The sequence below is a fragment of the Pinus tabuliformis genome, chromosome 2_1 (genome assembly GCF_031772625.1).
Source record: "Pinus tabuliformis cultivar Carrire ecotype Pingquan chromosome 2_1, CPIR1, whole genome shotgun sequence".
Lineage (NCBI taxonomy): Eukaryota > Viridiplantae > Streptophyta > Pinopsida > Pinales > Pinaceae > Pinus > Pinus tabuliformis.
In genome coordinates, this window is record NC_142299.1 from 119,169,667 (window position 1) to 119,193,836 (window position 24,170).

The 24,170-nt window shown below is 35.3% G+C and overlaps 1 protein-coding gene and 1 pseudogene across 1 annotated transcript; both read right to left on the minus strand.

Annotated features, from left to right (window-relative positions):
- Positions 1–6,887: 6,887 nt before the first annotated feature.
- On the minus strand, positions 6,888–7,694 carry LOC149199060 (cysteine-rich receptor-like protein kinase 6 pseudogene; annotated as a pseudogene).
- Positions 7,695–15,400: 7,706 nt separating this feature from the next.
- Positions 15,401–18,912, minus strand: LOC149199061 (cysteine-rich receptor-like protein kinase 10). Its single transcript, XM_089400448.1, has 6 exons — positions 17,776–18,912; positions 17,409–17,548; positions 17,114–17,324; positions 16,773–17,007; positions 16,381–16,531; positions 15,401–16,029 (listed from the first exon to the last, which is right to left on the minus strand). Exons 1-6 carry the CDS (start codon positions 18,758–18,760, stop codon positions 15,694–15,696), a joined length of 2,058 nt encoding a protein of 685 aa, XP_089256574.1. The 5' UTR covers positions 18,761–18,912; the 3' UTR covers positions 15,401–15,693.
- Positions 18,913–24,170: the final 5,258 nt, after the last annotated feature.

Genomic DNA, 24,170 nt, shown 5'->3' on the forward strand with positions numbered 1-24,170 from the left:
TGATGTTTAGTATTTGTGTTTGAAGCTATTTTTCTCATGAGTGTCATTTTAAACTTAAGGAATTTTACCTGTTTACATGCACAAACAACTAAGGAAACCCCAGTACAAGAAGCAATAAGCAAGCACATGTTTAGAAATCTGTAATTGCTATTAACACAACAAAACTAATCATAAAAAAATAGCTCAATATGTTATTGTATGGGTTATCCAAAAAATTTTATTTACAAGCCATATTCGTACCCTTACAACATATTCTGTAACTAATATATTACTAATTTTCAATAATTGCATTCATTTTACCTTGTGGTTAATTATTAATGGTTTCTTATATTTATAATGATTAAATGAGTTTTCATTATAGTTTTATCAATGACGATTTAATAATGTGGTTATGTGGCCAAGGAGAATGTTCCACTACGAAAATATCTATCTTTGTATCAGTTCAGTAGTTCGGTACTTAATCCTCCACTTGCACGAATGAAGGGAAAAAATTCAAAATTATAAAATATGTTTTTCTTTTCTCCAGCATAGTAAATTATGTTCTACATGGGCCTCATATGTTGTTACAAGCCTTGGAATATACCCATCTCACAAGTGTGGGATCCTAGCACATTATTTATGCTACAACCACAAATAGGTAACATTGTTTAAACTTCCATGTTCTGCCTCGATTTTCGTGCATATGGTGGTGAATATCAAGAATATGGAAAATGGGTTTTTGTAAAACATAAAAATTTACGTGGATATATGAAAATTCGATACGGTTTGAAATTTACAGCTAGTTCATTGAAGCCACTTTGTAAAAAAATTCTACAAAACCCAAATTGGCAAAAGTATCTAAACAATCAACTTCACGCACAATTTCTGAGGTCATGGAATTGAATAAGGAAATTTCTAGAGATTTTTTTCGTTGAAATATAACAAGTTAAGCTCCATAGAAACAAATCCCCAAAATAAATCATGGTTGAGAAGATATGGTTAGTTCTTTAATGCCAATTTGTATAAAATTACACAAAAATTAGAGTTCAGAGATTTTCCTCTAAAGTTGTAAATTCGTTTCCCGAGTTTAGGTCATTGGATCTTATCCTTCCTAAATGGATTTTATGTATAAATAAAGCCTCAAAGGGAAGAATAAATGAGGTTTTTCATTATTGTAATAGAGGAGATCAATGATTAGTTTTTGGAGAGATTTAGAGAGCTGATTTGTAATAGGGTTTTTGACTTGAATAAAGAATTGATGGTTGCTAAATTGTGGTACATCTTCTTAGCTTGATCTGAGATTTTCTTAGCAACACTAACCTCCTAGAAGGGCCCCTTAGTGTGGGTAAATGTTTCTATGCCTCAATTGTTTTGTAAATTAGTCTTAAATCTAGAAATTTAGTTTTATTTTGCAAAGAATTTATGTTAGATAAAACACAGATCTATTCACTTTCATGCTTTCAATTTAGTTTGTAGTACTTCTCTTTAGGCTTAAGAAGTGAATTGCATTCCATTGATTCTTCTTTGTGTAGGATTAGATCTTGTTTTCAACATTTGATTTCATATTTTATTTGATGTTTCTTTTCAATTTTTCATTAAATTTGTATTTCACATAGTGTTAGGTTTATTGCTCCATTTTCAGATCTATTAAGTAGAATGCATTATGACCAAATTCAAAATGATTTTTCTTAGGCTTAAGAGTCAAACAAATTCAAATTGGTTTCTTAACACGTTTTAATATTCAGAATTTCAACCTACAAAATTTGTGTACTTAATTCAGTACTTATTCAGAATTTCAAATTCCAGCCTTTATGTACTTAATTTGATATTAGGTTCTCTACTAGAACATGGTATTAAAGAATATGTTATTTGCAGTTTAGGATTCTTTAATTGATTAGAGCTTTACAACTACTTGGTAAAATATTCCTACAACGAATAAGAACCTACAATCATCTCTAACCCTGTTTAAAATGTATTTTTGATAGTTTTTTAAAGCATTTCTTGTAGTTTATTGTCTTGTTTTCTTTACTTGTCTCGCACGCTTTTTCTTATAGTTGTTGGAATTTACTTTTTTGCAATTTACTTTTCTGCAACATGTTTAATGGGTTTTCATCACTATAGGATTAAAACCACTAAAGTCTCAAGACCTAATAAGCTACATATATAAAAAAACACATTAAAATTTTTAATAAAATATTATGGTTCAGAACCTAATAAGCATTAGAGTCCTACAGTCCAGTGACAAGTGATAATCCTTAGTGAATAGTTCTTTCTAGTTTTAATTGTTAGCATAAGCTAGAATAGGCTCTAATCCTGCATTTATTGTGCTTGCATATCTAAGTCTCATAATCCTATATTCAATGATTAAATGTTGGAATTAGAATACATATAATTCCACCAACAATATGTCCTAATTCCCCACATTTGTAACATTGAACTTGGTAGCCTTTGCCTCGACCACGTCCTCTTGAGAAAGGCCTTATTCCTCTTTATTCACCTCCTCTTGATGGTCGCCTGTTTGAACTACCTTTGCCTTCCTTTGGAGGCTGAATTTTCTCCCGGTAGAGATTTTTCCTCTTCCCCTTACACGACTCCTTCCTCTATTCCTTTGGCTTTTCTTTCTAGCAAATTTTTCCTATGCCCTCAAGGAAAATTGGTAAGTATCTTCTACAGTTCTGGGTGAAAATAGGCTAAACTCATCTTGAATCCCGAACCGTAGCCCATTGATATATCTAGAAACATTTTCAAGTGTTTCCTCAATGTATCCTACTCTAATAGCCACCTTGTAAAATTCTTCAGTATACTCTTTAACAATCAATGACCTTTGTTTCAAGTTTTTCATTTTCCTGAATAAAGACAACTAGTAATCTTTGAGAAAAAAATCACCCTTCAAATTCACCACCATTATGCTCCAGCTTTTGATCTTGGCTTTGTCATTTCAATCTAGTAATAACAAACTTCACATGTGTCTTCATCTACCTCCTCGTGCTCAAAATTCTTATCTAAAGCATTAATCCAATCTATTAATTTTTCTGGTTCCAAGATGCCATTGTAGGTAGGTATCTCCGTTCTAGGCCTCAAAATAGCCCCAATCATTGACCTCATTGATAAGGTGCTAAAAGAATAGCTCAAAATCAAAATTTATCGAATTGGTGTGGAACTAGGACGACCGCATAGTGCTCGTCATTCTGAATCTGATGCAACTTGTTTCACACGAAATAAACACCGTATGATCCCGGACCCATGTTCTGTTCACTTTCCCAAACAAGCCATTTTTAAAAAACAATTGACCGCCCATTTAGCAGTCTGTACTGCTGATGCGGTGCTAACTAGGCAGGTGTAAGTGGTAGGTTGAATAGTCAACATTTTTCGGTGAATCACAATGTGCCAAGTGGCACATTTCTATGGGTGTAATTTTGCGTAACTTTATTGGTGGTTGATGGCCAACCACGGGCAGACACGTGACCCAACTGGAGGCCGCCACATGGCAGCCCTGGAGGCCACCAAAATTTTTGGTTGAGTATGGGTGGAGGCAGCGAGGGTCGAACTTGTGACCTCCCAACACTAGTCTAATGCCTCCGTCAATACACCATTGCAAAGTTTCTTAACTACATGGAACTTGGGTTATCTTTAATATTACATGTGTGTCGTTTGGGGTTATGGCCAGCCCATGGGGGGGCGAACCTTGGTTGCACTACCAACACATGACCACCAGCAGAGAGCAATGAGGGGGCCCGGCCATCGGGGGGTGGGTCGTTGGCCTTAGCTCGAGGAACATGCCCCCCCACGTGGCCACGATTTTTGGAATTTAGGCGTTAGCAGTCATTTAAAGTGTCTGATAATTTCGATCGATTTTTGGCGAAATTGTCACTCTGTTAGCGCATTTTGGGGAAAAATTATAGGATGGTGCCAAATTTTGGAGAATTTTCGGTGCGATTAGTAGAAGATTTGTAAATACCATAACTTCTTCAGTTTTTTACCAAATCAGGAGCAAAAAGAGGCTACAAAGGCATTTTTGGGCATTCTGGAGCCATTGGAACATGTTTTAGATCTTTGTGATCATTGTAAGCTAATGTATTCACACTTTTGAGCATAATAAAGAGGGTCAAGCCATTGGAAGCTGGACCAAGGAGACATAGCCTAGGAGGCATGAACTCCTTCATCATGTGCTATTGTGATACTATTTATGGTGATGTTTATGTCCATTATATGTTGTTGTCAAGTCATTTTTTTATGTTAATTTGCACATAAAAAATACATAAAAACACTCAAAACCCCATGTCTAAACTTGCAAATAATTTCATAAATCCTCAAGAATTTTTAATATAACCTGGAAAGAAATTTTAGCACAGAAAACTATTTTTCCCAATCAGATCAAGTTTGGTATCAGAGCTCTTAGTTTTATTTGTGCAAGAAGGATTTAACTGTTTGCAAGTGAATGTCATGGTTACAAGGTTAAAACGCAAGAGAGGAGAAGGGAATCTGGTTGAAAGCCCTGAAGTTGGGTCAAGGGGAAGGAGGGAAAGGTTGCCACAATCTCCACCACCAGTTCTTCTTCAAGTTGCAGTGGAGACTCCAGTGAGCATGTCTCATGAAGGAGAGCCTGCAAACATGACAGACGATGAGAAGGTCTTCATGAAGGCTTTCTTTGATATGATAGAGATGGTGAAGGTTCTCTATGAAGAGAGGAATACTGGACTGCAAGGTGAAAGCTCCAAACCTCCCAAAGGAGAAGGTTCTTCAGGAGGAGGTAACGAAAATGGAGGTAAAGCTCCACCCTCTCCACCACCTTCTTCATCTTCTTCTTCACAAGCATCTTCACCCTCTTCCACTAACACAACCCTTACTCATACTCATCAACATATCTCAAAAGGAACTAGTAAATCACCCTTATTAAAAATTGATGTTAAATTTGAACTGCCCATGTATAATGGTGAAGTGAATGCAGAGAAGCTTGACAATTGGGTTCATCAGTTGGAGGTCTATTGCAGAATTCAAAACCTTCAAGAGGATGAGATAAAGATTCAATTAGCTTCCTTAAGGCTAGAGGGTGCAACACTATTATGGTGGGAATCAAAGACACAAGAGGAGATAAAAAAACACAGTAAGATCTCAATTTTTGTTGGAATATGTAATTCCTACTTGTCTAAGTTGTGATTCTTTCTAACTAGAGAAGTCTGTTCCTAACTATGTTCCTAGATTTGTGTGTGATTAAGATATTCTTTCAACCAATAGATTGTGTGTCCAAGATAGTTTTCCTATCATGAGAAAACACTGCTGTATATATGTAATATCATATTTGCTTAATGAAATGGAAGATAGTTTACACTATTGGTTTTTTATCAATTTCTTGGTTTGATTTCATTGTTGCAATTAAAAGACAATTCTACCCTCTAACTTATATGCAGAAAGCCATCATGAATTGGCAGAGCTTTAAACAACTTAAAGGTCAAAATGTGCAAGATTACGCCAAAGAATTAAAAAAAAATGTCTCTAATGTTATGTATATATTTGCAATCATAAGACACATTGTTAAAGTACATAGAGGGATTACACAGTTACCTTAAGCATACTATCCTTATGTTTAATCTCAATAATTTCTTCACTAGACATGCAGCGAAATATTCAATTAAGCATTAATCGATAGAGACAGAGGTAACGCTAAGCACTTATTTTGAAACTTTGAAAAAAGAATCACAATTCTTTTAAGTAGTAAAATAAAAACACAACAAAAACGTTTTCCCATCGAATGAGATTGGTTGGAAATTTAGAGGTAGAAATATGTAGGGACACGTGTTTAATTTGGATTGGTCAATCATGAAAAAGCGTTACTTAAGAGTTATTTAATATTAAAAAAAATACTATTATGAAAATGCATATCTTAAAAGTTATTTAATATTTTAAACATGATATGTGTAGAGGATTTTACGGGATCTATAAAACTTGTAGACACGGAGAATCATCAATATACTTTTATAACTATTTCACGCATTAACTAATATTTTATATGTATCAATGATTTAAAGATTTTCAATTTTTAAAATATTAAATTTTATATCAATTTTGATAATTTTTTTAACAAATAACATAGGAATCAAAACCAAACTAATTTAACTCAAATTCTATATCATAATATGTGTTGCTTGTCATAAATTAAAAATAACAATATCATTATCAGTAAAGAATAAATATTCAGAATAACGATAGCAAACCATAGGACAAATCAACATTGCATTATGTAAATGCTCTTTTCGACACCTTCCTGCCTGTGCTCTTGAGGAATTGCAGATTGAGTAATTTTGAAAATAATCTGGTTACATAGTGAACATTACAGTAATTTTGAGTTACATAGGAAACATTACAGTGATTTTGAAAGTAATCTAGTTGCATAGAAAACATTACACCAAGCATAATTTTGAAAGCAATCTAGTCACATAGGAAACATTATAGTAATTTGGAAAGTAATCTAGTTACATAGAAAACATTACACCAAGCTACCAGGGAGCTAGTAGGTAGACATGTCATAACTTGAGAATTGAAACTGAAAAAGAAATAGGACAATAATTTATGACACTCAAGGTATGGTGGAGAGGATGACAACAACCACTCCTATTGCTCATAGATGCTTTGACAAGTGCACAATTAAGTGTTACAGTGGTATATTAAAGTAATATTATTATAATTTGAGAATTAAAATTGAATAAGAAACATAACAACAATTTTCCATACTCAGATAACCAAAGTAGGGTGGAGAGAATGACAAGAATCACTCCCACCACTCACAAAAGCTTGACAACACACTTAACTATTGTAAAACGTACACACTTAACTATTACAATTGCAAGTCCGTATCTCTGAACCATTGAAAGACGTACCATTTTTAAGGCCGAGAGATTGCAAGTTGTGCGTTACCTGGGTACCAACTCTGTAATCGAAGCATCAGTGTTTGATGGAGGAGCGTGAGATGCAGCAGATTGTGAAACCCCGGAGCCACAACTGGTGGACTTGTTGTTTTCAGAAACATGAGATCTCAGAAAAGCAAGCTTTGTGGGATCCGGCAATGTCATTGAATGAGATGAAAGCATCAAAGTGATGAGAGACATTGATGGATGAAGTGATGAGTCAGCTTGTGTACATAAAAGACCAACATGAACGCATCTCAATGCTTCCTCCACGTTGCACATTTCAATTATGGTTGGATCAATCATATCCACAATATTCCCTCGTTTGTATAATCTCCACGCCTGCATAATAATCACGAACAATCGTCATCTTGATACTTTATCGACTTTAAAAAATCGTATCAAAATATATCAATAGTGAAATTTCTAAATTCACACTCTTCTAAACGGTTTATAGATGAATCCATGCTATTAAGTTTCAGTATTTTGGGTAATTTTTTTTGGGTGTTGTAGGGATCTTTGATTTAAACATTTTTATAATTAGATGTTTTGAAAAACATAATGGCCCAATTCCAGTGAAAAATGACTTTTGGAACAAAATTACATAACCTAGATAAGGTAAATAAGTTCGGTTGGACACAAAATGAGAACAATATCAAAATATCTCACCCATTCTAAAAGCGTCTGCATATCAAGTGACAGATTATTATCATTGTTTTTTCTTCCTGTAATAAGTTCCAAGAGAAGAATGCCAAAGCTATAGACATCTGCTTTTACAGATAATGGCCCCTGCATAACATACTCTGGTGCCATATACCCGCTGCATATCCAAATTACAAAGTCGAAGATTATGTAGTGAGGGAAATTTTAGGAATTGAGTGAGGATCAAGTGAAAACTATTTGCAAAGGAAATCATATTATTGTATGCTCGAATGTTAAAACATAAAAAAGCAGGTAAATACCCAAAAGCAAAATTTTCATACGATACTGTCAATCCTCTTGAAATCAATAGCACACATTAAAACATATCCATCACTAATTGTTAATAGCTTTAGACAATGTGTAATAATCTTACTAAGTTCCAGCAACTCTTATGTTGATGTGGCTCTCATCTTCAAGAAATAGTCTTGCTAAGCTGAAGTCTGCTATCTTAGGATTCATGCTATCCCTCCATCAACCATAGAGCCGCCTTAAACCATAGTGTAAGGTACAAGTTCAACAAAGAAAATCAGTGCCATTAGAGGCTGGACAAAGCAAGGCATGCTAGCTGCAATTGATGACATCAAGTTTAATGGACATTCAATCTGTGCCTCCGTAAAAAAACATGGTATTGCTGCCTCTAACATACATTATTGGATAAATGGGTTGACTAATACAAAGTGTAGAGGGCTTGTTATGGTTGACTGAAGAGGATGAGGTCGAGGTGGTTAAGTGGTGTAAGGAGATGGCCCAATTGGGACATGGGTTAGAGATTATACAACTTAAATCCATAGTAGCTCAAATCTGTCAGGGGAGGCCAAACCCCTTCAAAGATGGGTTTCCTGGTAAATCATGGTGGAGTGGATTTTAAAAAAGGCATCTAGACCTTGTGTTACATATAGCTGAGGGCCTTGACAGAGACAGGGCTTTAAATCTACACCTTGCAATTGTGTCCAAGTTCTATAACATTCTTTCTATTGCATATGAGCAACACTCATATGCTCTAGACCATATATGGAACTATAATGAAACAGCCTCACACGCAGGAAGGAATTGTGGTATGTGGGTAATTGCCAAACGAGGGAGTAGAAATGTGCCTAAGATTTTTCCTAAGAGCAGGGAGTGGATCACTATACTTTCTTGTGTCAATTCAATTGGTTCTTCAATCCTAAGATTTTACCTATTCAAAGGTAAAACACTACTAAAAAACTATATACAGAACTGTGAACCAGGTGCATGCATGGTAGCACATCCCCATGCATGGATGACAAAAGAACTATTCTTGAATTGGCTTTGTCATTTTGTTTCATTTGTACCAGGTGGTGTCTCACCTGAAAACAGACACCTACTGATTTTAGATGGCCATGGAAGCCACATGGCTTTGCAGACAATTGAGGAGGCAAATAATTTTGGCATTGACCTGTTAATGTTGTCGGCTCATACCACTCACAGATTGCAACCCCTTGATGTCAGCGTGTTTGGGCCTTTCAATAATTATTTCAGGATTGAGTGAGTTTCGTGGATGGCAAAGAATCCTGGAATAGTGGAAGTAAAGAGGTTTGAGCTAGCTGAGCTTGCAAGTAAAGCATTAAAAAGGGATCTCACACCTTCTAATATCAAGCTTGGATTTAGGAGCACTGGTATATGGCCACTTAATGTTGATGCTCTCATGGTTGATACTTGTTGTAGCCAAGCATTTTATGTGGAAGGTCAAGAAGCAGATAACTTAGAAGACCATGTTGATGCCCAAGAAGATGTTGCTGCTACTGAAGGTATAATGTTCCTTTATGAAGGGAACTTATGTGGTGATGATAATGAACATGCAAATGAGACATAGTTCAGTCATGAACTAATTGTCAATGTCATGGAGGCTATCACACCCACTGAACCACATGCCAATTCTACACGTGATATTCCATATGAGGCAGTTGATGAAGCGAATGAAAATGCAAACTTGATTTCAAATTATAATGCAACAGGATTAAACAATGAACAATTGAGCATGCCAACCCAGGTAAGCCCACCATCATGGTTGGTAGAGGCCATGATGAATATTAACCCACATAATGTGTCTACCACTAGTGGGGAAAGCATGGACATACCTTCACAACCATCAGAGTTGAACACCGAACTTGTTCATTACTTTGTGGACAATGGTTCACTAGAAGAGGAGCATGTTCAACATGAGGTACCTAAAGAAGACAATAATGGGGGCCAATCAGTTGTACCAGAGGCTAAAATCCAAGTGTCAGATCCTAGGGAGCATGGGGCAAATTGCAGATTACTTGGTGCATTCCTAAAGCTACCAGCAGAGAGAGTGAAGTCCTCATCAAGGCACTCAACTGCAGATTGTCTTCATTTGGGGAGGAGTTCACAGTTGCTCACGTCTGAAGATTATATGAATTTATTGTTTGAGTTTGAATGTAAAAAAAAATGAAATTCATGAAACTAAAAAGATAAAGAAGGAGTTGGCCAAGGACAAGAGAGTTGCAAGGATTGCAGCAACAGAAACTCAAACAAAGGAAAGGATGGAAAGACAAAAAGCAAGGGAAGATAAGGAACATCAAAAAAAATTGGAAAGGTAAGAGAGGGAGGCAAGAAAGGTTCAAGAAGTGTTAGAAAGATGAGGACGGGTGACAAGCAGGGAAGTCTATGGTCCAAGCTAGTTTGAGGCAAATAGGATGATGTCCAATATGCTCGACCACATTGCAGAGAACACACCATCATACCAAGAGTTGATTAACATCCAAGTCCCTCGCTATCATCCAGGGGTTCGGCCCACCTCATATACCCCCGCCAATGTAGGTTTAAATCCTAACTGTGTTTATATGACACTTGCACCCAGTGCTGGGGTTAGTAACACAAGTGGACACTTGGGTTACTCAGTCCCTCCATGACTACAGGGAGCAAATTGGAGTCAAGGATATGGTAACATTCAAGCACATCCTAATCAACCAATCTTGGGTAGTCCACCATACTTGGGTCAGGCAGGAGACTCAACAATTCTCGACAATGCAAGAAATGGAGGCCATCAAGCATAGGGGTGGCATGAATTAATTTTTGTAACCACATCGCAATGTGAATTTTTTAAGTATGCGTGGGGGCTATATGCAGTGACCTGTTGACAGCATATGAGTACTAGTTCGGCAGGTGGAAGCGGGGTTTATGGTTTGTTTAGCTTGAGTATCGTGCGCCTTGTTCATTGCTGCATTCATTTCTGTTTGGGACATGTTCTTGTTTGTTCCCTCTGCTGGGTAGTTGAATTTGAATTGGAATTATGATCTAGAATTATGATGAAAGTCAACATAATAATCGCAATGTGAATTTTGTAAGGATGCAATATGTTGATTGGTTTCATAGTAAAATATAAACTATAAACTATATTGAATTTGAATTGGAATTATGATGAAAGTCAACATAATAATCGCAATGTGAATTTTGTAAGGATGCAATATGTTGATTGGTTTCATAGTAGAAGCTAAACTATAAACTATATTGAATTTGAATTGGAATTATGATCTGGAATTATGATGAAAGGCAACATAATAAATAAGGAAAAGAAGTGAACATGAATCAAAAGTAGTTACCAGTCAAAGGAAAGATCTGCCCAGGAGCATGTGCTTGAGAAGTGCAATAGAAACCAACCCTCTGTCTACTCACAGAGGTAATAAACAAAAGAATCCCTTTGTTCTCACTAAAGGAAATTCAAGAGGAAATAATAGAAAGTAAAGATCAATTTAATCCAGTTTGAAACAACATTACAAAGGGAAAGAAGTAGTAATTACTTAATTTGGTAATTACTTGATGAAAGGAAACAACATAAAGAAGGAAAAGAAGTGAACATAAATCACAAGTAGTTACCAATAGAAGATACTAATAACCAATAATAATAGAAGATACACAAATAATGCTTCAAGACAATCTCTACAAGGCCCCAGAGCTATGATTCAAGCATAAATACTACCATACCATGGATCTACAGTTGTTGAGAAAACCAAAAAAATACCCATCTCATGCATGGCCAACTCCAAAAGCATCCTTCTAAGTTGAAGACTTGTATTGATTTCATCGGCATAAATACTACCATACCATGGATCTACAGTTGTTGAGAAAACCAAAAAAATACCCATCTCATGCATGGCCAACTCCAAAAGCATCCTTCTAAGTAGAAGACTTGTATTGATTTCATCGAGTAGGCAGAAGCATTGCAAACCTTGCAACATACTCAACTTTGGAGCTTTATAGAACAAGCCACCAGAGAAAGCAATTACCACAACATCAAAAAGCAAATGTTCATTAACAACCATTTAGAATAGATTATTAACTTAGCCGAATAACACAAATGCTCATTAAGAACCATTTAGAATAGATTCTTGACTGAGCTGAACGGCAGTCTTGGTAATTACTTGATGAAAGCCAACAACATAAAGAAGGAGAATAAGTCAACATAAATCACAAGTAGTTACCAATAGAAGATACTAATAACCAATAATAATAGAAGATACACAAATAATGCTTCAAGACAATCTCTGCAAGTCCCCAGAGCTATGAATCAAGCATAAATACTACCATACCATGGATCTCCAGTTGTTGAGAAAACCAAAAAAATACCCATCTCATGCCTGGCCAACTTCAAACTCCAAAAGCATGTAAACAATTACCACAACAGCAAAAAGAAAATGTTCATTAACAACCACGATAAAGCAATTACCACAACAACAAAAAGCAAATGTTCATTAACAACCATTTAGAACAGATTATTGACTCAGCTGAATAACACAAATGCTCATTAAGAACCATTTAGAACAGATTCTTGACTCAGCTGAACGACATTCTTCCAAAGACTTATGCAGAGTTAAATATTTACTGCAAAAATATTCTATTGGAAATAAAGCAAGAGAAAGCGACCATATTCCAACCTATATTCCAGTAATTCATAACCCCTACTCTGTTAAAAAAGACTTGGTCTGTTGGGCTTCGGTCTAGTGGTCGAGATGGGGCATCACCACGATAAAGACCCAGGTTTGAACACGAGCAGACATTGAGACCCAACAAAGAGGAGTTACAAAGTTGCATGCAGAATTCATGATTATATCAAGTCAGACTTGCATTGGGAATTTGACCCAAACATTGATAAAACTCTATAGGTGCATTTTGACAGTGTTCCCATTTTCGACCCTGCTGATGACAATGAAGGAGATGAGGGCGAGTTTGACCTTGTACTTAATTTGAAGCAAAGCAGTGGCAGGTTGGTCATCGATTTTGAAGGCCTTCTTGTATATGATAACTACGATCACTGCAATAAATAAAAGCACAAGACATTTTTTATGCCAAGTTCATCCCATGAACATTGTACAGGCCCCAGGGAAGTAATTTTCGTTCATTGTAGACCCTTAGAAGACACAAATTTTGATTATATTGATATGGTCGATGGATGTTCATGTTCAGAAAGTTGTGAATACAGAATTGAAGAAGCCCCTAGCCGCAAAGAACAATGGTCAGTTCCAGGCAGCCCTGTCATTGTTCAAATTTATGATAACTAGATCTCATGAAAGATTATCTTTCCAATTTTGAACAACATTCATCCCTTCATTTCCCAACAACAGAACAGTGATGCAGGAGACGTGGATTCCCTGTCTTGCCTGCTTGGCCCAGATCTTACCTCCCCAACAGAAAACAATCAGATGGCCATGGTCCAGCTAGTGGAATTAAACTACCCGGTGAAGAGAATTGTCTGCCTCGTTAATTCTCCTCGTTGAGTTCTGGATGGATAGGGTTAAGTTCAGTGTGTTAGCGGGATAGGCTTTCTACACACCCCACTAAATGTAAAATCCACTAACTATAAAACCCAATACCCAACAAACTGAAAACCCATAAATTAGCCAAAACCCACAAAATCATTCATTACTTTCGAATTTGAGAATTGTACTTAGAGTTAATATGAACACGTTGGAGAAGCTGAGACTGCAGGCAAAGCAGTTGGATGTCCAGAACTCGACCAATTTAAATAAACTTCTTAATGCTAAGTGGAATTCCTCAAGCTCGACAACTCATGCTCATCACCGGCCCTTACCAACATAACATTCTCGACGTCCAAAGAAGCCCCTATCCTTGAAGTCTGACTTTCGAGAAATTATAGACCCTCGGTGGAATCACCACCCTTTACCAACATCTGAAGAAGCCACTATCCATCCAGTCTGACTTTGGTTACAGTTGCAGAGAAGGATACTAGATGAATTGACGGGCATCGTATCAGTTTAGGTACTTGACACATTTGGATTATCTGAACGGGTGATGGTAACAACCAAACAACAGTTATGGAGGAGCATCATAACATATAGTTTCATAGCTCGTATGACAAGATAGAGGGACGAAAGAGCAACAAGGTGACATATTCCTCGGTCATTGGAGTCTTGGTGATGGCGACGGCGAATACTTCAGCGAAATTTTATGTACTAACGACTTAAAACCAATGTTTAACCTTGGGAATGCATAAGAAAAAGTCCTTAAAACAAATATTTAATTTTGGAAATGCATAAAAAAAATTTGAAATTTTTTACATAGACCAACTAATACCAAAATGTGAATACTATACGTGAATACTATATGTCACTTGTAGTGGCATAATAATAAAAACCACCTAGCTATTTCTTGACTAGAAATGCACCTAGATATTCAATTAATCATTAACCCGTAGAGACCGATGAAAGGCTGAGCCTTTCTTTTGAAACTTTAAAGAAAGAATCACGATTATGTTAAGTAGTAAAATAAAAACAGAACTAAGTAGGTCAGCAGGAAACAGCTGGATAGAAATATGTAGGGACGCCTGTTTAATTTGGATTGGTCAAACATGAAAAAGCGTTACTTAAAAGTTATTTAATATTAATAAAAATGTGTTATTATGACAATGTATATTTTAAAAGTTATTTAATGTTTTAAACATGATATTTGTAGAGGATTTTGCTGGATCTATAAAACTTGTGGACACGGGAATCATCAATATACTTTTATAATTATTTCACACACGTAAACTTGTGGACACGGGAATCATCAATATACTTTTATAATTATTTCACACACGTTAACTAATATTTTATATGTATCAATAATTTAAAGATTTTCCATTTTTAAAATATTAAATTTTATATTAATTTTGATAAATTTTTTAACAAATGACATAGGAATCAAAACCAAACTAATTTAACTCAAATTCAGTCAAATTTTATATCACAGTATGTGCTGCTTGTCATAAATTAAAAATAACAATATCATTATAAGAATAAAGATGGAGAATAACGATAGCAAACCATAGGACAAATCAGCATTGCATTAAGTTATAAATCTAAATCTCAACCGTAGAAAGTGCCAAGTTTGCATTATTGTTAATTTTATATGTAAATGCTCTTTTCGACACCTTCCTGCCTGCCTGTGCTATTGAGGAATCGCAGATTGAGTAATTTTGAAAATAATCTAGTTACATAGCTAACATTACAGTAATTTTGAGTTACATAAGAAACATTACGGTGATTTTGAAAGTACTCTAGTTACATAAAAAACATTACACCAAGGGTAATTTTGAAAGCAATCTAGTTACATAGGAAACATTACAGTAATTTGGAAAGTAATCTAGATACATAGAAAACATTACACCAATCTACCAGGGAGCTAGTAGGTAGACATGTCATAACTTGAGAATTGAAACTGGAAAAGAAATAGGACAATAATTATATGACATTCATGTACGGTGGGGAGGATGACAACAACCACTCCTACTACTCATAAAAGCTTTGACAAGTGCACAATTAAGTGTTACAGTGGTATATTAAAGTAATATTATTATAATTTGAGAATTAAAATTGAATAAGAAATATAACAACAATTTCCCATACTCAGATAACAAAAGTAGGGTGGAGAGAATGGCAAGAATCACTCCCACCACTCACAAAAGCTTGACAACACACTTAAGTATTGTAAAACGCACACACTTAACTATTACAATTGCATACTAAAGTAATATTATTACAGATTATGCACGTCCGTATCTCTGAAGCCACTTATTTCACGACATTGAAAGACGTACCATTTTTAAGGCCGAGAGATTGCAAGATGCACGTTACCTGGGTACCAACTCTGTAATCGAAGCATCGGCGTTTGACGGAGGAGCGTGAGCTGCAGCGGATTGTGAAACCCCAGAGGCACAACTGGTGGACTTGCTGTTTTCAGAAACATGAGATCTCAGAAAAGCAGGCTTTGTGGGTTCCGGCAATGTCACAGAATGAGATGAAAGCATCAAAGTGATGAGAGACATTGATGGACGAAGTGATGAGTCAGCTTGTGTACACAAAAGACCAACACGGATACATCTCAATGCTTCCTCCACGTTGCACATTTCAATTATGGCTGGATCAATCATATCCACAATATTCCCTCGTTTGTATAATCTCCACGCCTGCATAATAATCACGAACAATCGTCATCTTGATACTTTATCGACTTTAAAAAATCGTATCAGAATATATCAAAAGTAGTGAAATTTCTAAATTCACACTCTTCTAAACGGTTTATAGATGAACCCATGCTATTAAGTTTCATTATTTTGGGAAAAAAAAAATATTTGGTATTTTGCGTAATTTTTTTTTTTTTGGGATCTTTGATTTAAACATTTTTATAATTAGATATTTTGAAAAACATAATGGCCCAATTCCAGTGAAAAATGACTTTCGGAACAAAATTACATAACCTAGATAAGGTAAATAAGCTCAGTTGGACATAAAATGAGAACAGTATCAGAATATCTCACCCATTCTAAAAGCGTCTGCATATCAAGTGACAGATTATAATCACTGTTTTTTCTTCCTGTAACAAGTTCCAAGAGAAGAACGCCAAAGCTATAGGCATCTGCTTTTACAGATAATTGCCCCTGCATAGCATACTCTGGTGCCATATACCCGCTGCATATCCAAATTACAAAGTCGAAGATTATGTAGTGAGGGAAATTTTAGGAATTGAGTAGGATCAAATGAAAACTATTTGCAAAGGAAATCGTATTCCTGTATGCTCGAATGTTAAGACATAACAAAGCAGGTAAATACCCAAAAGCAAAATTGTCAATCCTCTTGAAATCAATAGCACACATTAAAACATATCCATCACTAATTGTTAAGAGCTTTAGACAATGTGTAATAATCTTACTAAGTTCCAGCAACTCTTGTGCTGACGTGACTTTCATCTTCAGGAAAAAGTCTTGCTAACCCGAAATCTGCTATCTTAGGATTCAGTTTTTCGTCCAACAACACATTGCTTGCTTTAATGTCCCGATGAATAATCCGCAGTTGAGAATCCTCGTGAAGATAGAGAAGCCCGCGAGCTACTCCCACTATGATGTTGTAGCGCTTCTGCCAATCAAGCTGGTTGCGTTTGTTTGGATCTGTGTTCATGGATGCAGTACGCTAACTAATCATCATGACCCAGCTAAATATATTGGAACATTAATGCATTTTTTCAGATACAAAAATAGAACGGAAGTGACTCACCGAATAGGATTTTATCGAGGCTTTTATTGGGTAAGTACTCATAAACAAGCAACCTTTCTGATCCCTCTGCGCAACAGCCTAGTAGGTTCACAAGATTTCGATGTTGAATTTTGGCCACAAGTTTAACTTCATTCATAAATTCTCTCTTTCCTTGCAGAGATCTTAAGGACAGCTTCTTCACGGCTATTTCCTTTCCATCTTCAATAGTTCCCTGAAAAATTCAGCCAGGTGCGGTGAGAGTAGCCTATAATTTAAGATTCTATAAACTAGTAGAAGCTTTCTAATTCATTGTTACCTTGTATACGGCCCCAAATCCACCTTCCCCAAGTTTATTTTTATCATCAAAATTCTCCGTAGCAGCTATCAGTTCCTCCATGGTAAACGCAATTTGCCGATCCTGCCCGATTAGTGTGTCTTCCTCGACTTGGCCATGATCTATATAACGAAAATACACAGCTTCATCATAAATATATAGGGGCAAGCAGAAAAATTGAATCTGTTTAACTTGGATCTCGCAAGCATTTATTAGATTTCCTGAAGAGAATATATGTGAAAACCGTGTTCAAAAAACAAACTTTAACAATAGTCTAACAGAGCAAATAAAGCTGTATGATATATTGACAATGAGATATAATGACTTGGGGGATCCTTCATGCAAATACCTTCGGAAGGATTTCGAAATATGATAGACTGCAGTCTTCTCCTAGTTGTTAACACGCATACCAATAACAGCAGAAGCAAGCCTCCAGCAACACCCAAAATTATGGGTAAATTGTTTGAAGATTTGTTGTTCTGCGTACTATTACTGGATGGTGTGGTCTGATTCGGTGGTGTATCAGCAACTGGGCTATTAGCTGGTGCTTCCGCAGGAGGTGGAGACGAAGTCGAATTAAAGAAACTATACATTTCATAACGAACTGTGCAGCTTCCCATCAAACCCCGTGCTCCTTGCCTTCCACTGTAAACTGCAAAAATATAATTGATTGTTTGTTGCAAACATGATGTGCAGTTGTCTATCGACATATCTCTGGTGCACTGGACCAGACCGTAAATCTTTCGAAACAAGGAGTCTGTAGTTGTTCCAGAAGCATATAATGTAGATCCAGATGTTGCTTCATCTACCAAATTGTTGAATAAGCTGTTAAGAGCCTTATTAAAAACATCAGGACTAGCTGAGACATTGTATACATTCCAAAGATACCAATTATCAGTGGTATCCAATTGTCCGAAGAAACTATAGTTCTCATAACGCAAAAAGCAGAAGTCAAACCACATTAAACCGCCGCCGGCATTCCCACAATTTTGTCGAAGAGTAGTGTTTGCTTGTTGTGAACAATTGTAGCACTGGTCGGGTGTTGTGTCTCCCCGACATTGCAGAAGGCCATATACTTGGCCATTCTCAGAAGTGTTAAACCCTGTGTGGGACGAATCTTTAATAAGCCTAGTCATGACACTGTTCAAATTTCTCTCGTACTTACTGTCTTTTGTATAGTTAAAATTGTGGTGGCATGTAGATTGCTGTACTGCCTTGCAAATGTGCGACTGAAGAGTAATTATCATCAAGAGAAGTGCCATTCCATAGAATAGTTGAACAGTTTGGGTCATGAGAGGAGTCGAGCATGATACTCTCCCGGGGAGGATTGTCATGGCCAACGGAAAATGGAGAACCTACAATGCCAGGATGTGCCAATATTAGTGCTCTTCAAAATTCTGATTTACTCTGCACAGATATCGTAGGCTTAATCAATAGACGCATAGACCATGTTTTTAAGTTTCCCATGGATTTAAAGATTCTACGCGCATACGGGCTACTCGGAGTCAATGAAAGCAGGTCAAATGATAAGAATTAAACCATAAGATAAACACAATAAATCGTTGGAAACTATACGTGTGATACTTCGCCAGATGCCGACACCGCGCACCTAAAATCTTTTTGACTGCCACTAGTCAAACTCCGCCGCCCCTGCTTCCGTGTTATCGAGGAAATACTTTTTAACGCACTCATGAACTTTCCAAGCTCCTTCGCTAACCTTTATCTTGTGTACGTGGAATGTGTGTATTCACTAATCTATTCATGTGGCTGAGGACGACTTCTAAGGATCACTAACAACCAGAGAGAAGTCGACGGTCTTCGTTGTCGGTGGAAGAAATGTAAATTCGTTCAACATTGGGACCGGCCTAGGCCTAAGTTCAGTCTAGTGGTGGAAAAAATATATTTTATTTAATCTTTCTTGGCTTACTTTGCGCACTAAAAATTGAGGGTTTCAATGTCTTTACCTTCTTATTCGTTTTTTTTCTTCGGATTGAATGTAAAAATCGTATTCGTTTTTTAGTGTTTTTTTTCGTAATTTCTTTGTATAAATTTATTGATATAATAAGTTTAATAGGTAATTACTACACCATAAATTTATTGATATAATAAGTTTAATAGGTAATTATTACACAATTAAAGTGTTTTAAATTTTTCTAAAAATGTTGAATCTATATTTATAATAAAAAATTAGTTTAAATAACATCCATCAAAATTTCACTTCAAATATTTCAAATAAAATTCCACACTATAAATTTCAAAAAATAACACTTAGAACAACTCTATAAAAAAATTCATTTTATATATAACTACGTATTTCAAAAAATAACACTTAGAACAACTCTATAAAAAAATTCATTTTATATATAACTACGTTGAATGGAAAAAAAAATATTACTTTGTGTGAATATAAGTCAATCGAAAAGTCAATCAATGAGCATGACTTAGCTATGTGACTCAATCGAGAATGATCGCTGGCGCCTCCATTGCACTTGGGAGGGGGTCTACCTAGCATCTCCGGCTAAAGAAAGTGCCGGTCATAATTTGGTGGTCTACCCAGCATCTCCCACTCAGGAGAGTGCACTTCATAATGTGTGCACCGGAGGCCGGCATCCACTTAAATCTTTTGTCCCTTGAAACTTTAATTCGATAAAAAGTCGATGGAAAAACAAATCGTATCAACTCTTTGAATTATTTCAATGACCCAAATTATAATAAAATTAATTATAATAATAATAAATTATTAAAATTAATTTTATAATAATAAGTTATTTAATAGTTAAAATATGATTTTTTTATAATAGAATATATATATATATATATATATTTTAATTTATAAAAATAAATTGTAAATTTAATAAAATAAAAAATATATATTTTTATAAATTTTAATAACCCGAAATTTTATTTGATAATGATAATGATTAATATTTACTGAGATCAAATTGTGGTTTATCGGATCTAAAGAAACGAATAATTTAGTTTGATTTAAGATTTTATTCTTATACTCAAAAAGCTTGGAGAGAAGTTTTCTGAGCTCACTATAATTTTGACATCGTAAAAGGCTAGGAAGGTTAGTTTTGCAACATAGATTTTGAAACTGAAATCTAATGTGGTTGTACGCAGGGCACTCTAAGAAGAAGTGATTTTCATCCTCAATGTTCGTATTCTCACAGAGATGGCATAATCTTTCCATCCATGGTGTTTTAGGAACTGCCCAACAACCCGCTTCACTATGGAACTCATGAAAGTTCGTTCTAGTCTTGGCTATATTAATTTTCGTTTTTGAGCTAGTTAAAGCAAAAAGATACTTTTGATCTTCTAGAATAAGATTGATGACCTCCTTATAATATCTTAATTTTCTTTAATTGCTAAATCTTTCTCACACCACATATTTATAAAAATATGTATTTTAATATAATAATTAAAATATAAATGTTATCAATCAAATCATTTCATTTATAAAAATAAATATCTCAATATAATATTAAAAAATTAAAATTATTTAAATATATTAAATTAATTGTATTTCAAAATTTTCAAATCTCAGAATTCTATCAAAATCTCCCGACCAAAAAACGGATTAAAAAATTCGAAAAGTACAACACCCAAAACAAAAACAAACAAAGCTAGACTTTTCCAAACAATCTTCAAATATTCGTGTGAATACCAAAATACTTTTCAAAGAATCTTCAAAATAGTCAAATAGGGGTTTCCCATTACACACGCGAAGCAGATATTTCCTGTATTCATGAGTCATTCATGTGCTCAATAAAATAGGGAGGATTTTCATAGTCCTGCTTCCTCAAGAAGGACCTATGTGCTGGCAATTCATAAAATTGGTGACAAGTCATAGTCATTACTATGACTAAACTAACTAAATACGGTTAGATAATAGTTTATTAAATGGCACTCTTGGGTTGTTTATGAGTTTGTTTTTTGGGTTCGAGGAAAGAAAAAATAAAACCTTGTAGGCAAGGTTTGATATTCATGAGTCATTCATGTGCTCAATAAAATAGGGAGGATTTTCATAGTCCTGCTTCCTCAAGAAGGACCTATGTGCTGGCAATTCATAAAATTGGTGACAAGTCATAGTCATTACTATGACTAAACTAACTAAATACGGTTAGATAATAGTTTATTAAATGGCACTCTTGGGTTGTTTATGAGTTTGTTTTTTGGGTTCGAGGAAAGAAAAAATAAAACCTTGTAGGCAAGGTTTGATATTATTAAGATTAAAAATAAGAATAGGGAAAAAATAAAAAAACAAAGTTGTTGAGAAGTGTATATATATATTAATTATTTTGGTAGATTTTTTTTAATAGAAAAATAGAGTAGTTTAAGTATGTGATAATTTTAACTTTAAATAAGGATTTTTAGGCATATTTTTGGAAAAAATTGGTTCACATTTTTGGAAATCTAGGTTACATTTGTCAAACTATAAAATTTTAGGTTACCTTGTAGTCAAGCTTTGATATTATTAAAGAATAAAAAAATATAGAAAAAAAAATTAAAGTTGTTGATAAGTGCATATATATATATATATATATATATATATATATATATATATATATATATATATTATTAATTATGTTATTAGATTTTTTTTAATAGAAAAATAGAGTACTCTGAGCATGTGATAATTTTATCTTTAAATTAAGGATTTTTTGGGCATATTTTTGGAAAAAATTAGTAGAAATTTTTGGAAATCTAGGTTATACTTGTTAAACTATAAAATTTTAGGTGCCCTAGGGTTTTTGAGAATGTTGAATCTATTTCTACCTTTAAAATCCCGATTGGAACACTTATAAATCAAGATTTTGCAAAATAAAAAGTATTTGATTCTGATAAAAAGGGTGTTGTCTAGGAAAAATTATTGCCTCGCTACAGAACGCCATAGAAGAATATGTCTTCATGTATAGAAGAGAAATCCAAGAGCTATGTTGGTAGTGTAGAAATAAGGGATAAAATTGTGTTGAATGAGTGCAAGAATACCACTCCTAAAAGCTGAACTAGAGAAATGTATAAAATGGGGTGAAAATCTACATTGGATGAGTGTAGAAACATGGTTCAAAACTATGTTGGCTTGAAATAGATAGTGGAATATTTTAAATTGTTTTTAAGATGGAGATGAAAGCTTCTAACTTAGTGTCTTGTGTAAAAATACAATATATAGAAGCATAAAACAATTTAAAAATCTAAACTGTGATTAAAAATGTGAGAGGGAAAACTGACACACCCACAATTAGGGAAGAACATGTGGAAATCCTCCCTAGTGGAATTCCCAATCTATTTGTAATACCCATACCTAATTATATTATCTTACATTATTTTATTAGCCTACCTATTGGTTGATTGACTTTTTATGCTTGATTCGAATAAGTATTATTAGTATGTGTACGAGGTATGCTTATGCTAGTTACATACCAGCGTCTCGCATGAATACATTAGTATTTGATGCAGGAGCATCTGGACACCTCAATGAAAGAAAATTAGAGAAAAGGGACAGGTGGACAACCACATGGACAACCAGGCCAATCACAACTGAATTCTGTTAAAGAACTAATTTTAGTTTTAAAAAATCAGTTAAGACTGAATGTATGTATAAAGAACTTCAAGATTCCTGCGTGAATCAAGAAAGAAAAAGAAAAGAAAAAAAAAACCTGTGCGTGTGAGAGAGAAAAAAAAATGTAGTCGCTGGAGAGTTTTGATTAAGGCTGAGATGCCTTAAAACTGTAATCTAAGTTTGTGCATAATATAAATGTGTTTTTGTGAATTTATGTCTGTATTTTTGTTTTGAATGGTTTGCCAGCGACTTGGATTTTCTAAACCATGGCGTGTTTGTTCAGTGGGCCGGTGATGTGGAGAACCAGCTTTGGAAAGTGCTGTCCCATCATTTAGGTGTTTAGAGTGTTTTCAGTTTTGGGTATTTTTGTTTGCAGTGTCATGATGTTGAGCGAGTTCTCATTTCGGAGATGACAGTTGAATCGGTTCGAAGGTGGGGAGCCAAAGAGGCGATTGTGATGAGAAATCCGAGCGGGAGCAGGGACGTAGTGAGCGGATGCAAAGCTGCGGCATTCCAGCATTTGGTTCAATTCGGTACTCCTAAAGTTCATTGGACGTTGGAAGATGGAGGCTTTAAAGACGCAGCATATATCGGCGAGGACAATAAAGAAAGTGATAGGGCATCTTTGGTGTTGCTCAACATCTTGGACAACTACAACAGAGTAACGGGAGACACAAGGAAACGAGTTATTGGCGTGTTGCTGAGAACTTAGAAAAGCCAGAAGGCGTCGAAGCTTCGTGCAGGATATGGTGTCAGCTTGCCACCTGGACGAGACCCCAGAATTCTTGTTGCTGGTGCGTCTTGGAATGCAGGCTATGGTGGCAGTGTTGGAAGTCAGATAGATCGCCAGAGTATGAGATCTAGTTGTTTTGATGATCATCATGATGAGAGAACGTTGCTTCGACATGAGTATGAACGAAGAGAAGAGGATCTGCGAATAGAACGTGAAAGGAGCGAGGCAAGCAAGAAATCGTGGAAGTAACAAGATCAAAGAACCCGAAAAGAAGGCGCGTGTGGATGAAGAAGATGACAACGTCATCATGCATTGTTACCTGGTTTGTCCTGGCATGGGCCTTAAGCAAGAGAGATCAGAATGCAGTTGCGGATAGGTTTTTTGGGCCCATAACCCACAGGTCCCAAGATCGAGCGCGTAAAAATTTTGAAAACGAAGAGACCCAGAA

What these genes read in the sequence shown, in the direction of transcription:
- LOC149199061 (XM_089400448.1), bottom strand. Translation starts at nt 18,760, where the DNA reads ATGACAATCCTCCCCGGGAGAGTATCATGCTCGACTCCTCTCATGACC. An exon ending in ATTTCGAAATCCTTCCGAAG is followed by an intron (nt 17,549 to 17,775) that starts GTATTTGCATGA and finishes TTCGTTATATAG; the next exon opens with ATCATGGCCAAGTCGAGGAA. An exon ending in ACAAGAGTTGCTGGAACTTA is followed by an intron (nt 16,532 to 16,772) that starts GTAAGATTATTA and finishes TTGGATATGCAG; the next exon opens with CGGGTATATGGCACCAGAGT.